Raw genomic sequence first — 23725 nt, forward strand, 5'->3', positions numbered from 1 at the left:
CTCACACGAACCACTGTTACACCACCACAATGACTTAATCCAGCAACCTCCATGGTAACCGAATGTAACCAATCACTGTGGCTGTGGAAACCTGATCATTGCGCTCAAGTTGAGCAGTTTGGCTTCCAGTCAGCCAGACAGGTGCTCATTTACGTTCATCAAATTTGTGTGAAAATAATGGTCTAATGAAGTACAGAGGAACATATTAAGTTTTGAATATGATTAAATCGCCTCCACTGTGCCCTGAAAGGCCAATTTAACACTTCTTTATTCTTTGCACAATCTTTGCACCGAACCTTGAGATGAGAAAATATGCGGGTTCTTTTTCATTATGGCCTTTTATTCAAATGAAAAGCAAGCGTAACGTTAATCCAGTGCAGCTGTAATTGCTTCTGTACACCTACACTTGTAGGTGTTTAGGTTGAAAAAGAATCTTAAGCTATTATTCACTAGGTCACATCCTTTCCTCACATAACACACCAACATTTGACTCATAGGCTCGTGTGGTTGTGTGAGTACATTTGTGTGTTTACGTGTTTATGAATTGGAAGGCCTCCTAGAGGAGGACATCTGCTGAGCTAATAAACGATAATCTTGACAAATTGTCACTGTCTGATCATTCAAGCCGGCTTCACAATCACATTACTGAGTAAGCCATTACAGACCGGGCCAAGGACATGACTGACAGCTCTCTAAACCAATGGAGGGCGTTGCTGTACCAACGTCCAGCTGCTTGAGAGGAGGACAATAATTCATGGCCTAAGAGCAATTGGAATGTGGAATGGAGTAGTTAGGGAAATTAGTAATGCCACCCACTAACATATCCATGCCCTTCACTGGTTAGAACAGCAGCTGAGTTTATGAAGAGATGGCCTTCCGCCAGAACCGACTTTGTCCTTTTGGATAAATATGGCACACCAGGCAACTATTGAGGGCAACGGTGTTTGAGGTCATGATTATGCAGATTTACAGTAGGTCCTATTGTGGGATACAGTAGTCTGGCTATAGTACAAAACATTTAACTGAGATGATGACACTGGAGATGACATTGACAGCTTGATGGTGCATTTTAAAAACGCAAGACAATGCCCGTGACATGCAACCACTCGCAGAAAACAGCTCTCAGGGTGTAGACATAAGTGAACAATTTAAGACTCAGACTAGGAGTGTTGACAGACTGGTAGAGTGTAAAGGTCATGTGATAAAAAACAAACTCCTAGAAAATCAATCCACTATAAAGGATTTTAATTCCAAGCCACTGACACCCTCAGAGATGATGAAAAGCCTGACATCTTCAAATTGCCCTGTCAATCACCACAACCAACAGAAATGACATGGAAAAAAAAGAGAAAATAAATACAGGGTATAATAGAGCCAAAACTAGTGGGACACGTAATGAACAAGCTTATAATCACACAAAGGTACCCGATGTGGACGAGTTCTTTCAGACATCAACATCAAGAGGAGCTGTTGTGCAAGCTTAATATTATATAGCATAAAGAATCATTCAGACAACCAGACTCATACATATACACGCATCATGATAACGGACATCCATTTCCATCACTGTCAGCGTTTTTTATGACATTCCTCTTGACTTGCTTTTTCTTCCGCGATTTGTATTCAAGGAAGAGAGGACGGAACATATCTGTGCAGCGAGTACAGCGACGAAGCCAAAACAAAGACTAACTTACTTTAGACCTTGTAGACGCATCACACATAACAGTGTATCCCAGCCTTTTGGAGCCACAGCACATATTTTACATTAGAAAAATCACACTGCCAAACAAAAATGTCACAAAAAGTACATTTTCAAAATACGAAGTATAAAAATGTACTGATGTGTGCTGAATCTACTCACCAATAGGTGTGTCTTCATAGATGAGAAGGTAGGTCGAGAAGAAGTAGTTCAGGAAACGTGGTGGCTGGTTGGAGCCTTTGGGGAGAACAGAACAATTCAAGATACATTTCACTTTTTTTTTTAGAAAACTTGTCCTAAAAACAACAAAAAGAATATTTTAGAAATCTATTAAAAACTTGAACTTTTAATCCCAGGTTAACTTCTTCTCTCAGAAGTCAGAAGTTTACCACTAAAAGCATTTTTAATGTTCACGAATTTAAGTAATAACTGCAATTTGGCATTTTTATCAAAAAATAATAATGTGCTTTGATGAATTTGAGAATTCATGAATAGCAAGTGTTGCTCATGGTCTCTGATTGGTCTTCCTGTAATATTTTTGCACATAGCTGCTTTTGTTAAAATAAAAAAGGGGCAACAGCATGTTTTGATTTCTCTCCCTCTCAAATATTTATAGAGCAAACATCATAATATGAATGTCTATAAATCAAACTGCACTACAGCTGTGTGTTCAGTTCATGATGTTAGTCTTGCAGGCAGCATTAAACTTTGATTTGACTGCAAAATCAAACTTTGGACATTTTCTATTTTCCCACCATTTTATCTTGGATTTTGTAATCAAAGCTTTCTTTAATAACCTCAAGGAAGCTTTTGTGCAAGTTGGGTGTTTGGGTTTTTCCTGCTGTTCTGTCCGTGTTCGCTTCCCAAATCTCTCCCTCAATTTTCTCAACTGCTTATCCTTCTCAGTGCCACTGGGTACCTGGAGCCTATCCTAGCTGTTAATGGATGTGGGCCGGGATACATCCTGGAGAGATCGCCAGTCTATCACAGGGCTAGTCTTTCCTCATCCTTGATTTTGTTATCGTCACTCATCCAATTTTCTTCTCGCCTGCCTTTTATGATCCAATCAGCTTCTCTTCCCTGGTCTTTGATGGTGAATCGTTCATATTGTGTCCTACATGTCTACCACCTGTCCCACAATCGCTACCAGAGTCTAGACTCCTGGTGTCCTATCCTAAATGCCCAAATAACAATTTTTTATTATTATTTTAATATTATAAAAACTTTACATGAATATTTTTTTAATTTTAATGGTGCACATCTAGTGCAACGTGTAGGTACTGTGGTATAAAATGCGTCAATAGCTGCACTTTTTAAAAATGAGCTACTTTTTAATTCCTTTAAGATAAAGGAATTAAAAAGTAGTGGAGCAGTGGAGCTTTATCTTTGATAAAGCTCCACTGCAGCTTTATCTTTGATGTCTTCTCTTTGTATTAATTTTTAATGACAACTGCTTAAATTTAACAAACAGAAAAACCATCTGCAAAGACAAAAGTAGGAAGATCTACGTATGGGAGGGATTGCCCATTACAACACAACAGGTTAAAAGGGCCTGTTAAAGGGTTAATAGCGTCCCGTGTTTGGCGAGTGTTCTGTAATGTCAGAAGGCAGAGCAATACAAGCTGTTTTTTAGGGGGAAAGATCAGCGAACAAAGCTGATGGTCTTTGATCAGCTGAACAAGCCGGGAGACCACAGAGACAGTGAAGCAAAAGAAAGGGGAGGCCAACTTGTTTGAAGTGAGAGTGCTTGATAGAGTGAATAGGTGCTTTGAAAGTACGAGCTTTTTGTTCAGTCATGTGCCCGTCTGTGCAGAAGAAGATGCTCATCTCTGGCTTGCCTCTAGCGCTCAAGTGCCAAGAACATGGAGCGTGCTTGACAGGGTTTGAAGATAGTTAGGGTGAGGGTTAATAAGCTCCTGTCCGTACCTGTGGTTTACACCAGGCTTGGTTAAAGTAATGCGGATTGATTACAGCTACAAAATAATCACAATGATGATCATAAATCCAATTTGCTGGATCAGGGAGGTAATGCTCAAGAGAAGCACAAGGTCAGTCTGCTAATGGGGTAGTTAGAAGAGGCAAGAGAAAGAGAGGGATTTAAAAGGTGAGGAGAAGAAAGAGGGAGCAACACGGAAAGAAAATGTGCGAAGTGAGAGACTGGAGGACTCCAGAGAAAGAAGATCTTGATAAACTCATTGCGCTTGATGGAAAGAGGTTGTGACAATCGCTTAATAACTTTCCATGCTGTTTCAGCGCTGCGTGTGATTGGAGGTGTCTCCTGCCTGTCACTGAGAGACAGTTACCATGACGTTCCACAACAGCTGAGCTCTCCCTTGCTTTATCTGCCCCCCCCCAAAAGCCTTCATACTCAGCAAGGAAGCAAACCAGACATTTTTTTCTTGGTGGTGCTTATGGCTTAACACTAATAATGTGAGACATTATGCAAGAGACAGTGGGGGAGAGTAGAGAAGGAAAGCGTGAGCGAAGGAATGATAATGAGAAAAAAATGGGAAATAGGATTGAAAGGTGCACAGGCCAGGAAAAAAGTGTGGGAAAGCATCATTTAGCGCAGGAAACAGAGAAGGAAGCAGGACAACTACTCCTGCTATCAACCTAATTAACATAAACTAGCATCTTCCTGTTTTGCCTAGTAACTGATAAAGATACTAGAAAACCCATAGTTATTCGTGATACCTTATTTGACTAACAAAGGTAGATCTGCAGTTAAATGTTGACACCACATAAATTTTTTAAAGCCTTTTATTCTGGGAAGTTTGACTGATTTAAAACCTTTTCAGTTATTCAGTTTCAAATTCACACTGTTCTACATATTCACAAAAATAGCTGCCAACTAAAACCACAATTTGCTACTTTTTATCCACGGTCATAAATCAAACTGAAATGCATCCACTACTGCAGGGATTTATGGTAACTGTATAAAATATGCAGCATAAAGACCTTTCCCTAATAACCAACACTCGACAAAATGAAAGTCTAGTCTGTGGATTTACAGATCCTTATTCTTCGCAGCCAGGACTTACCTTCACAGAAAGAGTGGAGAAAGAGGAAGGCAAGGAGGAGCTTGGCGACTGCCATCCTGCCACCTAAACCCACACTCCTCGACATCACCTGCACCTGATAAAAGACAAACACAGAATACAGACAGATCATTTTGTTTACCAAAACTAGGCCTGATCCTCAATATATCAATGAAAAACAACATTTCATCCTCAATTTTACAAGCATTTTCTTGGGTTAAGCCCGATTTTCATTGTTTATTTCCAGATGAATTGAGCCAGAAGTTCTTAATGGCTTTTAATTTTTTATATGTATATATATACATACTGCTCCAATTTAAGTTACCACTTACATGTTTATAATTATTATTATTGGACTGCTTCAGGTCAATGAATAGCTTGAACCCATATGGCTGTATGTAAATGGCATGTGGGTGTAATGTATTTGAATTATATGACTGGTGCTTTAGCTTTTTTTTTTCATTATACTTGTCCTATTTCAAATGGTGTCTGCAGTATGTTTTATGGTGAACCTGGTGAAGCCCACAAGCTGAAATGTGTGTGTCAAATAATACAGCTGTCCTGTACACTACAAGTATTGCTGGAGCTCTCTGGCCATATAATACCCCAACACAAGCACAGGGTATATCACAAACAATCAACTCATTTCAAAGTCCTTTAATTCACCAGTAACGATCACCGCACGTACTGTTAGAAAGACAGTTTCCGTGAGTTTCATGTGGTTGCTGGTACAGTAGGTAGCATAACAACAGCAGCGGCTGCAGTGTCTCCAGACATGCTCGCAAAACTATGGGGCGAGTTTGACTATCGTATGGACATATGCAGTGCAGGGGACACACTGAGCACTTCTGAACATTCGTTTTGTATGTTAAACTTTATGTTAAGCCAAGTATTTTGAAATGTACTTCTATGTCCATATGCCGTGCCTTGTTTCAGCAGGGCCTCACAGGTAGGCAAACTCATTTGGTGACAACTTAATTTTTGAGTGTTATCTTTCCAAATCCTCCTCCTTCCTGAAGCCCACTGTGCCATTGCTCACAGTAAAAATGGTGCAAATATAGGGCTGCTTTTCCTTCACGTATCTAATAGCGAAGAATGGCAAATGACTAAAGAGACACCAGCGTAAGAAGCATGGATATACAATTCAAATACTGCTGTGGTGCCGTTAAAGGTGTTCTGTATGCAGTGGATTCAATTCCAGCAAGGCAGCTAAAATTTACAGGTGAGTGAGAAAGAAATTTCAAGTAAAGAATAGGCTGTCATTGCTTATTGTATAAATATGTGTGTGAGTGTATTTGTATGTGTATATGTCTTTATTTTAGCTATGCATGTGTGTCCCTTTCAATAGGCACATTTGTTTTCATTTGGATTCTAGTTTCCTCGGCATTATTTTTATTTCAATTCCTGTAACAATGCAGTCTGTATGGCTGTCACTATTATTTGTTTTACCTCATCCCTTCATCCTTTCCTTCCCCCCTCTTTTATTCACATGAATTTATCTCTCTGGGACCCTGAACACCTGGCTTTCAGGGGAGTTTTGTTTTGAATCCACCAAATACTGACATTTAGACAAGACCCCTTACTGCCACATCTGAACACACTGGGCAATTCTTCACTGCAACAAATTTCCCCATGTAGGACAGAAGTCCTTTAATGCTGTGAAAGGGGGTTTCCTATGACAACCGAACTAGATAAATGTAACCAAACAGTAACTGAAAACAAAACACATCAGTGTCATTATTTATAAAGGCTGATAAATTAAAATTTGATTGAGATGGAAGAAACACCCTTCAACCATCTTAATGTGGGAGAATTTGTCCACCAGAGGGCACTCTGCAACTTCCCTGTTGGTAACACAGGTGTAGAATAGCAGGAACACAACAACTAACTGATCCAAGCAGAGAGTGTGAACAAGAAACTCATGACCCCTCACGAAAGTATTTATAAACTCTACAGTCAAGTAAATAACTACACATAAAAATTATTAGGGAAATCCGTTTATGTTTCACATGTCCGATAGAAAAAATGGCGGTTAATAGTATATCAGAATATCACATATTTGAATCAGCAAATATTGTTACTGGTCTTAATTGGTATTTGACACAATGTGTCAAACTTGTTAAATACAATACAGCTGTACTAAATATCTGTTGTGCAATATAAATCATTTTTATTTACCCTGTCCTACATATTAATGGTGGATATTTACATTGCTGTCTGAAACAGATCCCTCAGTCCATTACCTGCACACACACAAACACACACACACGCACACACACATATAATCCAGACCCTTACTCAGCCATCCTCCAAATGCTAACGGACATTTCTGAGATGACAAATGGGTGAATATGACTGACGGATACTGGTCGAGACTGACACATTAGATCTGAAAGCGTCGGGAGCAGCCATGGAAAATTTAAAAAAGTCTTACTGCATCAGCATCGCTGCTGTGACCTGGATGCAGGTGGATTCGTTATTAAACATTCTCACAAACATGCATTCCCCCAAAAGTTGCAGATGGACAATGCTGTAGCTGGAGGACGAGGGAATCTCACACATCGACCTGCCTCCTGTTTTATCTATGTGTGTAACCTGGATTGTGCCTATCACTCCAGGCTCCTATCACGGCCTGCCTGAGGCATAAGCAAAGTAACCAGCTGCTAAGTACTGCTTTGAGCAAATGACAAACTTGAAAGTTATTCATAATAACTTAACTCTAAAAATTCAGTAAAAAGTAAAAAACTGCATTATTTAAATTTGGCAACTTTTATGCACTGATCTTCTGCAGGAGCACACTGTTTCTAGTTCTCCAGTCTATGCTAAGAATGCTTCCTGTCAAAGCTGTGGCCCTTCTACTTAATTTTAATTTCTGTGAAGAGACAAAAGTTGCCGCGAGCTAAATCCGATGAGTAGGCTTGGTAATGAGCAACGACTGCGTTGGTCCAGCCAAAGAAATTTACACATAAACACACTGGAACAGTGTGATGCACCACAGCTCAGGTTGGTTCCAGAATTTTTTTTTTTTACCTCAGACCCTTCAGGACATGCTATGACTCTATGATAACAGTCTGACCCTAGGGGACAAACTCGTGGCGCATAATCCTCAAAAACAACAAGGATAATCTTGGTTATGTTCCTGTTCCTGGAGCCTGCATGCTTTTTGCACTGTAAAGACTGTTGTTGAGTCCCCATGTCATAGCACGTAATGCCAATGATGAGCCTTGATATGCAAGTTGGAACTAATTATTAGAACCTTTTGGGTAGTGTGCTCCCCAGGGAGAGCAGATAACAGCTACGGGGCACCAGAGTTCCTGTTCCACACACTGGTTTTGGTTTAGGAAGCGTGATAAAGTTTTAATGATTAGCTGCACTCACAACAGTAACAACATTTATAATAATGCAGTATTTCGAAACTTTTATCTATTTTTCAAAATTCCTGTTCAGAAATTAAGATGACGGTCTGCATCAGCCACTGATTACTCCTATTTTTATACCAACATATGAGCCACAAGACAGTTAGTGAACCATCAAACGAATACACTGTAACTGACATACTGCTGTCAGCATGTGCTGAGGTACACTCAGCTGCTCCTGCACCTTGCGGGGCTCTCGTCATTCATCCAGCTGTGAGAGAATTATGCAGCAGCAGATGCCAGAAGCCAGATCCGTTTTCACTTTCTCTTTCCATCGTGAATTATGGCCATTTATGATCTCACATAGTTATGACAGTATTGGCCTCATTGTTAGAAGAAGATTTGACTCTCTGTCTGATGTTCACACCTCTGCCTGCCCCTCAGCGTCTACAGTATCTGCGGTGTGATTCTTTTAGATTAATGTGGTTTTGATACATTTTGCCTTTTGGCTTCCAAACCTTGAAAATTTTATAGATTATTACAGACATATTACACATGTTTACATATGATGGACAACATGTCTGTGGTCAAAGCAATAAAGTTACTTTCGAATATACATGGACAATCTCCCTCATTAAACTGTAGGCATCAGAAATAGGATGATTTTACATGTTTTGTTTTTATCTGACAACACATAAGGATGAGAAATGAATCAAAAATAAGTCAAAACCAGCGTTTAGAACTTAAGCCCCATGTTTGTTAATTCTGTGATTTTTTTTCCCCTTTAAAACATATTACTGTGTGTAGTCAGCTTTGGACACGTAACAAAAAGAAGGAAAGTGAAAACTCAGTAAAAAATCATTTCAGCAATGCTTGTGTAGGTTTGCAGTTTGATTGACTGGTTTAATGCTTGTTTTGAAACACATTATATTATAAATTTAGCAAAAAGAAGCATAAATAAATGTATACTGTATTCAAGATGGCAGGGCAACATGGCCGCTTCCACAAATCAACTGTGTTTTTTTAATGGATTAATTTTAAGTTTCTGAGAACGTATCAGTTTTTCAAAGATCTAATCACATAATGTGATCTTATCACACAAGCCAATTAGTCTGAAATACAACATATTCCCAACCACTCTTGTTAGGTTGTAGTGCAGCTTGAAACATTAATGAAAATGAAATGGTAATTAGATTCGTTAAGTATTTAACTCAGCCTATTGTGTGAACATGTGCAGTTCAACATGCATACAGTATGTATCACTGCAATCACTTCACAGTAGGGGAGTGTGGGAAGGTGAAGGGTTGCAATCAAACTCGGCATAGCTCCACGGGAACACTAACCATGGCCACGTGTCTTACACACTCCAAACTTAAAACCAATTCTTTGATAGCAGACTTTGTATAAACGATGTACAAAAGCGAAACTGGAGAATATTTCTAAGCATGTTCAAGTAATATGTGTCCACAAACAAAAAAAACAACTTTGTATAATCAAAGACACAGATTTAAAGAATATATTTGTTTTTAATATTAAACAAGTTTTTAAAAACTGAACTCAAAATGTGCCAATTAAACTGCAGAGGACATGACTCAGCAGGAGGTGGTCCTCAAACTAACCTGGGTCCTTCTCCAGCACCGTCCCACTCCACTGGTAATACTGTCACCATATATCAATCCTTCACCACCAGCTCCCCAGTTTCTGTCAGAGCTACTGTTCATCTTTCTCCCATTTCTGTTTTTTCTACCTGTCTTTTCCATGTTTTTCACTTTTTAGTCATCACATTTTTCTGCTATTAGTGTTTTCTACATTTTTCTGATTTACCACGCAACTCGATTCTGAAGTGGGGTAGTCCAGAAAATGTTTGAGGACCGCTGTGCTAAGCTTTGGAAGAAATCATATCTACTAAAATATAGATCAGCAACACAACAAATACATATTTTTAAGGGCCGTGCTCTTTTTATTTGTGGGTAAGTACATCTCATCGAAACTACACTTCAAAAGGAGAACCTTGGGCTGTTCTTGAGACTTGCTTGTTGTGGTTAAAGGAGCTTATCTTTACCTGTAAATGTTGGATCACAAGTTTCTCACACTTACGCACACCACAATTTAAGTCCAATAGTCCACTTACTGTCTGTTTAATATTTAGGGAAACATTTTTATACACGTCGTGGTGGTAAAGTTTAGGATAGCGGTGATCCATGTCTGTGTAATGGTTTACAACCCCACAGTTTATCTGACAGTGATATACCTTATATAAAGTTAAGAGTAATGTCTGAACCCAGTGTGTTCTGTCCAAAGAGGCTTGCCTTCCCACATGGTGTCTCCTGGCTTACACCACTCAATATTATTGATTACATGGCAATTGTGTCTGACTTGCTTTAATCTCAAAGGCACCGTTTTCAGGGGAGAGTGTTGGACCTCAGCAGGCAGCCAAATCTGGGTTATTACAGCAAATCAATGAGTGATTTCGGCTTGCCCTTGGTGCTCATAAAAAAGCCATCACTCATTAGCACAGTGATCACAGACAGATTAGCAGACATTTGGCTTTGTCAGGGAGGAGGGAGGGGCAGCACCGCTCTGATGAGCTGAGTAATGTCTTCCTTCCCGCCCTCCTGATCTCTTCATCTCCAATATGACATGACTTTCTGAAACCCTTAGTCAGCAAACCTCACTTACATGACAAGAGTGCAGTGTAAACAGGATGCCATTTGGACTGCAGGGCATGCAGTGCTTTCTGAGTAGAAATTGTAATCAAACTGGCACAGATCCCTGATTATGAGTGAACTGGTTTCGTCAAAGTTTGGAGAAAATCAAGCCAATAGCCACTGAGATACTATATCCTGGAAAACAACACATGTCCAGCAAAGTACCTAACAGCATTGGTAATAATCAAAATCACTTTTTATGCTTCTGTAATGGTTAAATCCACCAGTGTGAGCAAGCATTTAAATTAAAATTATATTTTTAATGCTCAGAATTTTCAAATTTACTGTTTTACAAAATAACATTTTGAAAATTAAAAGGTGTTATTTTTTTTATTAAGATGCTAAATTACAGTTGTGTACTTTCAGTCCAGAACAGAACAAACTAGCTTTAGTGTTTAAATGTTATGCTTGATTAGTTTCATACTTCTCAGAGAAGTCCGGGTGTGCCGGCTCAAATTTGAGAATAAAAATGTGAATACTGTTTATTATTTGCTTACTGAATAAAAATGTAATTTTTTACTTTTAATCAGGTTTTTGACTGATTTTTTAAAATATTTCTGTTTTATTGTTTTTATGACAGTGACCTAAGCCCAGTCTTCTAATAACCATGTGAGTTGTCATTCATACAGGGAGTGCAGAACTATTAGGCAAATGAGTATTTTGTCCACATCATCCTCTTCATGCATGTTGTCTTACTCCAAGCTGTATAGGCTCGAAAGCCTACTACCAATTAAGCATATTAGGTGATGTGCATCTCTGTAATGAGAAGGGGTGTGGTCTAATGACATCAACACCCTATATCAGGTGTGCATAATTATTAGGCAACGTCCTTTCCTTTGGCAAAATGGGTCAAAAGAAGGACTTGACAGGCTCAGAAAAGTCAAAAATAGTGAGATATCTTGCAGAGGGATGCAGCAGTCTCAAAATTGCAAAGCTTCTGAAGCGTGATCATCGAACAATCAAGCGTTTCATTCAAAATAGTCAACAGGGTCGCAAGAAGCGTGTGGAAAAACCAAGGCGCAAAATAACTGCCCATGAACTGAGAAAAGTCAAGCGTGCAGCTGCCAAGATGCCACTTGCCACCAGTTTGGCCATATTTCAGAGCTGCAACATCACTGGAGTGCCCAAAAGCACAAGGTGTGCAATACTCAGAGACATGGCCAAGGTAAGAAGGGCTGAAAGACGACCACCACTGAACAAGACACACAAGCTGAAACGTCAAGACTGGGCCAAGAAATATCTCAAGACTGGTTTTTCTAAGGTTTTATGGACTGATGAAATGAGAGTGAGTCTTGATGGGCCAGATGGATGGGCCCGTGGCTGGATTGGTAAAGGGCAGAGAGCTCCAGTCCGACGCCAGCAAGGTGGAGGTGGAGTACTGGTTTGGGCTGGTATCATCAAAGATGAGCTTGTGGGGCCTTTTCGGGTTGAGGATGGAGTCAAGCTCAACTCCCAGTCCTACTGCCAGTTTCTGGAAGACCCCTTCTTCAAGCAGTGGTACAGGAAGAAGTCTGCATCCTTCAAGAAAAACATGATTTTCATGCAGGACAATGCTCCATCACACGCGCCCAAGTACTCCACAGCGTGGCTGGCAAGAAAGGGTATAAAAGAAGAAAAACTAATGACATGGCCACCTTGTTCACCTGATCTGAACCCCATTGAGAACCTGTGGTCCATCATGAAATGTGAGATTTACAAGGAGGGAAAACAGTACACCTCTCTGAACAGTGTCTGGGAGGCTGTGGTTGCTGCTGCACGCAATGTTGATGGTGAACAGATCAAAACACTGACAGAATCCATGGATGGCAGGCTTTTGAGTGTCCTTGCAAAGAAAGGTGGCTATATTGTTGGCTGATTTGTTTTTGTTTTGTTTTTGAATGTCAGAAATGTATATTTGTGAATGTGGAGATGTTATATTGGTTTCACTGGTAAAAATAAATAATTGAAATGGGTATATATTTGTTTTTTGTTAAGTTGCCTAATAATTATGCACAGTAATAGTCACCTGCACACACAGATATCCCCCTAAAATAGCTAAAACTAAAAACAAACTAAAAACTACTTCCAAAAACATTCAGCTTTGATATTAATGAGTTTTTTGGGTTCATTGAGAACATGGTTGTTGTTCAATAATAAAATTATTCCTCAAAAATACAACTTGCCTAATAATTCTGCACTCCCTGTATATATGCACACCAAACTCCAAATAACCACAAGCCTTAAGGAACTGGAGAAAACATAACATAAGCAGCTTCCAGTTCTCAGATGAGCCGAAGCTGGTCCCTGCTGATTGGCTTGTTGAGAAAGCAGCTGGAGTGAAACCTCCCTTCAATAAAAGATCACTAACTCCCCACTAGCAGATATGGGGGACTGTAGATCACATGCCAAGACAACACTGTTCTTCCAATGGAGATGCCTGTATCGGCTTTGATCCTGTATGGGCTGACAGTAGTGCCTTGCAAAACACGGTAGGGGAGAGGGAGCAGCTTACACAGAACCTGAGGAGATGGTAATAATCCAGAACAGCACGGGAGCACTGAATGGCGCATCATTACAGCAGCCTGTAACAAAACGCTTGAAAAGGTGCAATTGATACACCCTGTCCCGTGTTGACCAACGCCACAACGTGTGAAAAGCAAGTTACCATCAGCACTGGGTGCAACACATTCAAATGTATAATAAGGTTTTGCTGTTCCTAAATTCAGTGATCACATTACAGTTACTAATAAAACAATTATGGTCTTACTGGCGTGACCCAAGAGTCTGTCCTCAGCATGTTCAGTGTTACATGGGATAATAACAGTAACAACAGGGTTTCAAGGATGTTGGAGCAGGGGCAAGGAAAGAGTGCAAAAATAGTGTAGTGCTTAAAAGAGACATCTGGTGAAATATTTCACAACTCAGTTAATTAACAAGATGATTCAATATAAGAAAAAATTACCATCCCAGAGGGATTTTACATGGAAAAATCTAAAAAATGAAATGCCTAAACATGAAATGATTGCCAGAAATCCAAGTTTCTTACAAAATTGAGAGTTCATTGAACTATCTCGCAAATCTGTAAATAAAAAAATTTATTAAATGTTAATTTCCATATTTAACGGTTAATTTGCATCTTACTTGCTGCCATTTTTTTATTGTTCAAAAATGTATTGTTTTTCGGGGGGGGGGGGGGGGGGATCACACTGATGATGCAGAAGTCTCCAAGACTCACAAAAAACTGCCTGCATCAAATATGATACTCAAAGAATTAAGGGGTTAACAAATATGAAATAACAGCATTACGGCCAAAAACCAATAAAAGCCCCTCAGAGGAAAGGTTCTGCAGTGAAAATCCCTACATGGGCTCAGGGATAATTTTTAAAAGTCTAGTGAACTGTTAGCAAAGACAGTGTATCACTCCAACTACAAATGCACTGAGAGTTAAAAATGGTAAATGGCCTGTATTTGTATAGCGCTTTACTAGTCCCTAAGGACCCCAAAGCGCTTTACACGTTCAGTCATCCACCCATTCACACACACCTAAAATTCTAATATGCAAAGAAGAGAAAAACATATAACATAGATCCACAAAAGCTGCTGCCTTCTGAGCTCATCTAAGATAGACTGGGATGAAGCTCTGGAAAATCCAGTGCTCTAACCAATCAAAATTCGAATACTTTGGGGAAATCACGGAGGCTGTGGGCTAAAGAGCACAGGGACAAAAATCAACACCTGTGACAGAGTAGGCATGTGTTATTACAGTATGGTAAAGGAGCACATTTGTGAATATACAAGTCTTTTAAATGTTTAGGTGATTGAATGCTTAAGCGTGGATGATAAATGATGATGATGTATGTACGCTATGAAAGCCGAGAACGGTTCTGAAGGAATGTCTTTAATATTAATTTCCCAGAAAAAGTGAGAACAGTTGACTAGATCCATATTCGACGCAGTGAAAAACAAACACAAAATGATGCACAAAAAAAAGTATCATAATGGGCTTTTGTGTGGGGAAAAAAGATAAACATTACAGCTCGTTGTCTCATAAGACTTTCATTTAAAACACCACGGCAGAGTCAGACAGCTGTATCTCCTCCTGTCATCTCCTTTTTCCTAAGTGCACAGTGACAACGCAATCTTAATGCTCTTATTTTAGGCTTTTATGTGGTATAAGTATGTGGTGTGAACATAATGATATACTAGGTGACTTTTTCCTCTCATCCATCTACTGCTAAAAAGCCAAGATCCATATACTGTCACGTCCTTGTTGTTCTCAACTCCACTTTCATTTTACTCGATCACAATGTTTTTTATCTCCACTCCTGTCAGCCATACAGTAGATACCCTAAAACAGCTCTTTTAAATTCTTTCCCTTCTTTTTATACCATAATCAGAGAAATATTTCAATATACACTAAATTTCCCTCAATTCAGGGCTAACCTGTGATTTTTCTTTCTTTCACGCTCAGATTCTGTGACGCTAAACAAATTTAACTCCCTCATAATCTGAACTGATTGCTTCCTTCCCAAATTTTCATGTCAGTCATAAAACGCCTGTATTGTCACCAGGCTCTTTCTCCACTTGGCCTTCATGCGCCGCGATGAGCTTGGTAACGCTGTCCCAGCAGAGGCCCGAGTGTATATCAGACAACATAAACACAGACAGCTGTGTCACAGGGCAGCCGATAGCCTGTAGAGACTCATTCATCTCCTTTTGTCTCTGTCTCTGTTAGGATACAGTCATGCTACTCTGCCTGCACTTGACTGTCTATTCTGTTTGAAAGATTAAAACACAACATTTAGCAGCTCCTCTCCGACACTTTGCATCCCAACCATTCACCTCAACGAGTCCTGCCTCCCATCTTTCCTCGCCCTCCCTGTCTCTCCTCCCCCTCCATCATCTTTCATTCTGTTCCACTCCGACTTCAGGGCAGTATTCCAGGCATAAATACCAACAACAAGGATTTGTCACAGAGCTGCCATTAAATTGCTGTTTTGTTTGTTTTACATGGCATGGTTTATTTCCAGGGGAGAACGCATTTCAATATGGTAAATGCTACTGGCTTAGATATGAATCCCCAGTGTTTTCACTACAATGAATAAAAAGCTTCAGTCTTCTCCGTAGGGAAATTTCAATTTCTAAATTCCTTCATAATGGTTTCACACTTACACAATAAAGAATCAATACAAGGATTAGTAGCAATAGACCAGAACAGGATTATTGTGGATTGTTGGGTTTACAACCAACTCTTTTAGCCATCTCCTTCACTGTGTTCACATCCGTACGGATGGCAGCACCTGTAAAACAACTGGCTGAGCTAAATCGTCTCCTCTTCCCTCTCCTCTTCTCCAGCCTGTTTTCTTCAGTTCTGCCCAACTGCCTTGGCTGATTTAATGACCACACGTAGTTGGACCAGGAGAGAGGCTGGTGCAGAAATTGGAAAAGTGGGAAACATGCAATGGCTATAATCATAGGGAATGTGGTGTAGTTATTAAAACTGAAAGTCAAAAGGCCGGAAACCTTTCATCTGTGAGCTTTGTGCTGAAAGCTGTCATATGGAGAGCGCTGTGTTTAATATACATGTGCACTGTACATAGATGACAATTTAAAAAAATCTGTTAAACTCAATTCTGACTTCTAGAAATCTATTAATTCAAAATAAACAAACATACCAATAACTAGTACCAACTCAGCCATCACTTCTTTGTCACTCAAGAGCAGGTACACAGCCTGTTCAGATGCTTTTACACCTGATAATTAACAGCAGCCCTTTCCCAATGGTTCCACTCACAATTTCCACAGATTAGCTGAGCTGCAGCAATTATGCCAACACCACAGAACAAAATGACTTGCCTCATTTTAATATCTATCACTTTTCCACACTCTTCATTATCTTCCCACTTTTTCCTCTTACGCAAGTTTACCTTTCTTAAACTTTACAGTACTACAGCTTTTTCTTGTCTTTATCCTCTGCTCTGCTTCCTGCCTGAGACCTCATACAACAGTCCAGTACAGTCACCATATCTGCAATTCATTCCTCTATCCCTCATATTGGGTTTCATTTGAGGCTGTCAGTCAAGGCGTCTGTCAGATATGGACTCTCCGTTTCACTATTTTTTTCTCCTATTTTTGAACTTAAAGAATGACAGTGACTCAGAAAGGGCAACTGTCAAATGCGTGCTTTCCCCACATAATGCATGAAACACTGAAATAGTTTCTCTTCAGTTTATCACACGCAGAATATAAAACATGAGATTCTTTGAACAGAAGGTCACGTTCTAACAATCGTTTTAAAGGCTTATGAAACAAGCAAATATAGTTTTTATGGTATATTTTAACATTATAACCAAAGTCACAATAGCATAACAATTATATTTGCACTTACAGTATTAAGACAGAATATGGGATTACCAAGGCCAAAATGATCTTGCAGTGGATTACAATAAAAGTAGTGACACTCTTTCAGTTCTCAGAGGCACAAAAATCTTGGTGACTGTTTAATTAATTAATCCCGATTAAAATTGCAGCTGCTGGTTACAATGTTTAATCTGAATTATACTGTTTAAGGCAAAAAGATATTACTATATTAGCCTTGATCGCAAGTGATTCATTACTGCTTTGGTAAGAAGCTTGCTCACATAAATAAATACATGAAAACACATATAAAGTGGATTTCTGTCCACTTTATCAGGTTTACAGTTTGAAAAGAACTTGATTGGGCTACTCTTTCCTCATAGTCACATATTTCACTTTGCTAGAGGCAAGCATATAAAGATGTCATTCAGCTTCATAACAACCTCAAGTACACAGGCGCTACTATGCAAAGCTGCAGCATCACCTATTTATGAAGCAAATCCACACACACGCATTTATATATATAAAAGTTCTAAGTAAGCGTTGCGTCGCAGCGGTGTTCAGGTGACACATGAATAAGTAAGTGGGCACCGGGGCGCTTCCCAGCAGGCACCTCTAGAGTCGCCAGGGCTACCTGAGATAACACCGTACACCTGACACCTCTGCGCAAGAATGCACCCTACCTCACATGTACGGACTCTTTAGTTACTCTGACAAAATAACGTAACAAGAAGATACAGCAGCAACAGTTGGACGGAGGCATTCCAGAAAACGACCCAACTTGAATGAAGTGCAGGTGCTGGTTAATGTCCAACATTTCTGTAAAATTTGACCACATTAAAACATTAATTGCATCACCAGGCAAGTAGTTCCAAAACTCTTCTTTGTGCGGAAATTGAAAACGCACTGCCTCACCAAATGCCGAAGTCAGAGACATATGTGAGCATAAAAAAGTCGCAAATTGCGGCACATGGTGAGTGAAGTGCTAGAGCAGATCACGCAAAACATTATTGATTATGTGGAAAGCTCTCCCCTGTTGCAGTCATCACTCCATTTCTGCTTTGTGTCCACAAACTCATAACTGTGTGATCATGTCATTATCATATTGTCCTACCTTCCTCGTCCGTGTCCGTCGCTGGCTGGGCGCCTTTAGACTCGATTGCCTGTCCTGCTGTGATGCGTTACCAAGTATCTGCTCCCCTCTCCCTCTCCCTCTCTCCTTTCTCCCCTCTCCCTCTCTCTCTCCGTGTCTCTCCCGTTAGCTTTACTCTATCACCACCAACGCCCCGGTGATTGCAAATTTCAAATCTCAGTGTTCAAAATTGCCACTGCAAACCCACCAAGCGCAGCATAAATCATCTCTTCTCCGAAGCTCCCATAATGTCCAGCGTTATACCCACTGCTCCATAGCCAGGGTAGCACTCCAACAGGCACCATAACTTTTAAATATTTTTTCTTTCACATTTTTTCACCTGCTTTTCGCATAAGCCCTCGAGCACAAATCCTTTCCCATATGTCACCACATGATTTGCATATTATGCTTTTATTGGGGCATTGACTGACTGCAGCTTCTTTTGCAAAAGCAAGCATACAGGAATGGCCCGGCTGCTGCGTTTAGGTCAATGGAAAAATGTAAAACAGATATTTTGAAAATCATCTGCGCGCTTCACCAAAGCAGAATGAATTTGGTGCGATTACACAGATCTGTTTATGAGCTTCTACATAAGCTCATGAGCTGATATATCGCACAGATTAAATTTGATATCAGTTAATCACAGAGCTCATTGATAAGAGGCGAATAGTCAGTGCGATACCACCACCTAGTGTACATTATAGGAATTACACGTATTACATATTATAAGAATTGTCGAAATAAGGCAACCTGTGACACCTACATGAGAAAATTATTGGGTTTCTCTCTTTAGTATTATAGAGGCTTTTTTTTTTTACCCTAAAATTATAATTCCACGAATTATAACTGTAATATCAAAGATTTGTTTTTAAATGAAAATTTTAATGCAATCTCCTTCTCTCACAGTTTTATTACATTATACTAACTTACTCTCACATTTTTAATTAGTTTGTCTGTACAACACTTTGAATGGATTTTGCTATGTAACGTAAATAGATGTCTTTGATCATTTTCTTTAACTTTCTTGGAAGATCTGCAACTGAAACTGTGAGAAATATGTGATGTGTTTCAGCTTTTCTGAAATCAGTAACACTAGCAGGTGCCTGCCAAAAAGAAGCTGAAACTTGGTTCTGCTAATATATGCCATATGAATATGGCATATATTAGCGTATATTAGCCAAGGGCAAGAATAACCCCTTTATTACCAGGCCGGTGATATATAGAACACTTGCCTCCATCAAGAGACTGCAGAATTCACTGCAACATGTGACTACACAAGGGCTATAGATCACACTGTACCTGTGCAAATATAGGACTGTATTAAACTTTTGAACTACCCCTCGTTTTTTTTATATTTTGCTTCCAAGGAGCCAGATTTTCTAATACATTTTTAAAGTGGTCTCCAGCAATAGTTCTCCAGGCTTTGTGAAGTTTTTTTTTACCTCACCATTTTCAGGTCAAGTGTATTTATTAAGACACTTAACACTGCCTGAGTCATTCAAGCACAAAAAGGGTACCTAATGCAATGGATGAACACAGCAAAGAACCAATTTTAAATTGTATCTTTAGGCACTTTGTTACTATCGGCCTCTCTGGAATTTCTGTTTTTATTTTATTTTTTTTCCCATTTCTTTAGCTGAATAGAAAATTCGACAGCCATAAAATTCCCAGATTCCCAGAGAACTATTAGCCAGAAAACTTGGCATATTTTGACATGGATTGCAGTGTAGATTTTAAAAAAAATCTGAGGAAACTTGATGGGTGGAAGACAAAATAAGAAGTGGCAGGTGAAAGAAACTGTCTACATCAAAGACTTGTAATGTGACCTCAGATCAAATGAAATGTTGATTCCACTCTCAGTGGAAGAGTGACCATCATATAGCCATTCCTAACAAATGGAAACAGAGACAAAAGGCTCAGGTATGCCAAAATACACAAAAACTAGACTGAAAATCAGTGGCATCACTCTTATGGAGTGGACTGGAGAAGTCAGCAGAGACACACGGCCAGTGCAGTGAAAGCCTACCTGGACAGTAAACAAACAATGGAACTCCCTCAGTCATGAATTGGCCTCCTCAGTGGCGGGACATCGACATTACTGAAGCAGTGTGGGATCATCTGGACAGAGAACAGAACAAAAGGCAGCCAACATCCAAAGAAGAGCTTTGTGCGTCCTTCAGGAAGCCTGGAGGACTATTCCTGAAGACTACTTGAGAGAGTTCAGGCTGTGTTTAAAAACAAAGGTGGTCCTACCAAATTTCCCCTTTTAATCTCTTTAGAATTGAAAAGTCTTTGCCATATTTTTGGACAATAGCATCTACAATACTGCACTGTGCCGACATGACAAGACTATCATAACAGTGCCTCCGGTTGTGTGTGCAGGTGTTTTATTTTGAACTTTAGATTATTGAGGATCAAATGCCTCAGGATAGATATCAAATAAATAAAACTTTCTTATTTGTGTCCTACCAAAAGGAAACACACATGAAAACCAGTCTGGGAGTGATTTAGAGTTTGCTTGTTTGTGTTCAGGTAAATATGCTGCTGTTCTGAGGATATTTGTTTTTCTTTTAAAATACAAGTGATACAGGCATGGAGCCTAAAAACAGAAACATACAGTTTCAACTATTTTCTAACTAGGATTCAGTGATATTTTGCTGCTCTCTAGTGACCATTTTGCAAAACTACACTTAAAGTAAATGTTCTGCTGTTTCAATTTGACTGCCACAAAAATCAAAATTATTATTTTTTATCATTATCATCATCATCATTATTATTATTGTTATTGTTATTATTATTGAACAGGCAGTCTCAACATTTGTAATATGCCTTTTTAAGCTTTCCCATCACGTTCTTGTCTAACAAATATCTGACCAAGATAACACTTATCAAGACACTGATGCTAATGAAAACACATGCTAATGCTTTCCAGTTACACTTTTATTTTATGATCAATATTGCTAACGTGGTTAACACAGGCCAAGAAAACCCGAGTCACTGCGTCAAGTATGAGCCAAGGAAGAAATAAAAATCCAATATTCTTACAAAAACAAATCCTTGCCAGAATGATAACACGCTTACCTTTAACACATTTTCAGAAACAGGAACTGTTGTAACCTGAAGGCATTTCAAGTATTAGCAGCATGTCCTTTCTATGGCAGCCATTTTTATTTGTCATACCAAGACTATCACAGTTGAACAAATAAAATTGATGATGGCTGTTAGTTTGTGTTACATTCCAAGTTAGCCATGTTAGTGGAAACGCACACTTCTAAGGTATAACCGGAATGACACCATTGTAAACAATACAAGAGGCTTAGAGTGCAGTTTAAACTGTGTGTAGCATTCTCTGAATGAACAAGTTGTAGCATATACCTAGAGCAAAACAAGACATTAAAATGTTAGATAAGATAAGATAACCTTTATTAGTCCCACACGTGGGAAATTTGTTTTGTCACAGCAGGAAGTGGACAGTGCAAAAGTTATGAGGCAAAAATTAGAATACAATAAGAATAAATACAGTACACAACTGTACAGAATAGAATAAAATAAAATACTATATACAGTAGAATAAAATAAAATAAATATACAATAAGATAAAAAATAGAATACAAATACAAATACTATATACAACTGAGTAAAAATACAACGATGACAGAAAGGATTATTGCACTTAGTATTATTGCATATGTATGGATGTGTGTGCTTGATCAGTTAAAGTCTTTATTATGGAGTCTGACAGCAGTGGGGAGGAAAGACCTGCGAAATCTCTCCGTCCCACACCGTGGGTGCCGCAGTCTCCCACTGAAGGAGCTGCTCAGTGCTGTCACAGTCTGCTGCATGGGGTGGGAGATGTTGTCCATCAGGGATGACAGCTTAGCCGCCGTTCTCCTGTCACTCACCACCTCCACTGGGTCCAGAGGGCATCCTAGAACAGAGCTGGCCCTTCGGATCACCCTGTTCAGTCTCTTCCTGTCCCCAGCAGAGATGCTGCCGCCCCAGCAGACCACGCCATAAAAGATAGCAGAAGCCACAACAGAGTCATAGAATTTCTTCAGGAGTGGGCCCTCCACTCCAAACGACCTGAGTCTCCGCAGCAGGTACAGCCTGCTCTGCCCTTTCCTGTAGAGGGCGTCTGAGTTATGAGTCCAGTCCAGTCTATTGTTCAGATGAACACCAAGGTACCTGTAGCTGTCCACAGTCTCAATGTCCATACCTTGGATGTTCAGTGGTTGCAGTGGAGAATGCTTGTGCCTGCGGAAGTCTACCACCAGTTCCTTGGTTTTACTGGCGTTGATCTGGAGGTAGTTCAGCTGGCACCAGTCCACAAAGTCTTGGGTCAGACCTCTGTACTCCTTGTCGTCCCCATCAGTGATGAGGCCGACTATTGCAGAGTCATCAGAGAACTTCTGCAGGAAGCACTGGGTGGAATTGTGGGAGAAGTCTGCAGTGTAGATGGTGAAGAGGAACGGAGCCAGAACCGTTCCCTGTGGGGCCCCCGTACTGCAGACGACCCTGTCCGACACACAGCCCTGAGTCCTCACATACTGTGGTCGGTCGGTGAGGTAGTCCAGGATCCAGGTAGTGAGGTGATGGTCCACTCCAGAGTTCACCAGCTTGTCCTTTAGAACCGAGGGAAGAATAGTGTTGAAGGCACTGGAGAAATCAAAGAACATGATTCTCACAGTGCTTCCAGCGGTCTCCAGGTGAGCGAGGGAACGATGTAGGAGGTGAATGACGGCATCATCCGCTCCAATGCCAGGCTGGTAGGCAAACTGAAGTGGGTCCAGTGATGAGCTTATTAGGCGCCGAAGCTGAGCCAGGACCAACCGCTCCAGGGTCTTCATCAGGTGGGATGTCAGAGCCACCGGCCTGTAGCTGTTGAGGTCCTTGGGGCGTGAAGTCTTTGGCACTGGTACAACACAGGAGGTTTTCCAGAGCTGTGGGACTCTTCCCAACCTCAGGCTCAGGTTGAAGAGGTGCTCCATAAACTATGAGTATGTCCATAAAGTAAAAACATACAGCAAAAGAGTAGTTTTAAACACAGGTGTTACTAATGACATTAACAGAGTTTAGCCACAAAGCTTTAATTAACGTGATTACAGTTTTTGCTCGTTGCTTGAACACTATAAACCCATGCTTAGACTAAAGTAACACAACTTGAAGCTTTTGTTACCATACCTCAAACACATGTACCCATACCTTAAACAAAAGTGCTGCTTTGCACTCTGGTTGCAATTATGCAACACACTTACTCCTTTATGCAACACACATGGTCCTGCATACTACACTCTATTTCATACATAAGACACTTCGTTCAAAAATGAAATTTCAGGGTGCCATTTGGAAAACACATGTATCCAAAATACAAAACACATCGGGTAATTGCAACCACTCAAATACACACCTGAAGGCACTTACTTGCAAAACTGAACACCAATTAGCCAACTACAAAA

The 23725-nt window shown here is 39.9% G+C and overlaps 1 protein-coding gene across 1 annotated transcript in view; it reads right to left on the reverse strand.

The window, feature by feature from the left end:
• Window positions 1-18342, reverse strand: part of cdh23 (cadherin-related 23) — a 197426-nt gene extending 179084 nt beyond the window's left edge. The window contains exons 1-3 of the mRNA XM_086258526.1: window positions 18252-18342; window positions 4741-4834; window positions 1862-1936 (exon numbers count right to left, since the gene is read on the reverse strand). Coding sequence (XP_086114652.1) covers window positions 1862-1936; window positions 4741-4825 — 160 coding nt within the window. The 5' untranslated portion in view covers window positions 4826-4834; window positions 18252-18342. The remainder of the gene's footprint in view (window positions 1-1861; window positions 1937-4740; window positions 4835-18251) is intronic.
• Between the last annotated feature and the right edge of the window lie 5383 nt (window positions 18343-23725).

This window comes from Aulonocara sp. 'chitande type north' Nkhata Bay, linkage group LG13, assembly GCF_057382095.1.
Source record: "Aulonocara sp. 'chitande type north' Nkhata Bay isolate Kocher_YH1m ecotype deep benthic linkage group LG13, A_spYH_male_GT1.1, whole genome shotgun sequence".
In the NCBI taxonomy this organism is placed as follows: domain Eukaryota; kingdom Metazoa; phylum Chordata; class Actinopteri; order Cichliformes; family Cichlidae; genus Aulonocara; species Aulonocara sp. 'chitande type north' Nkhata Bay.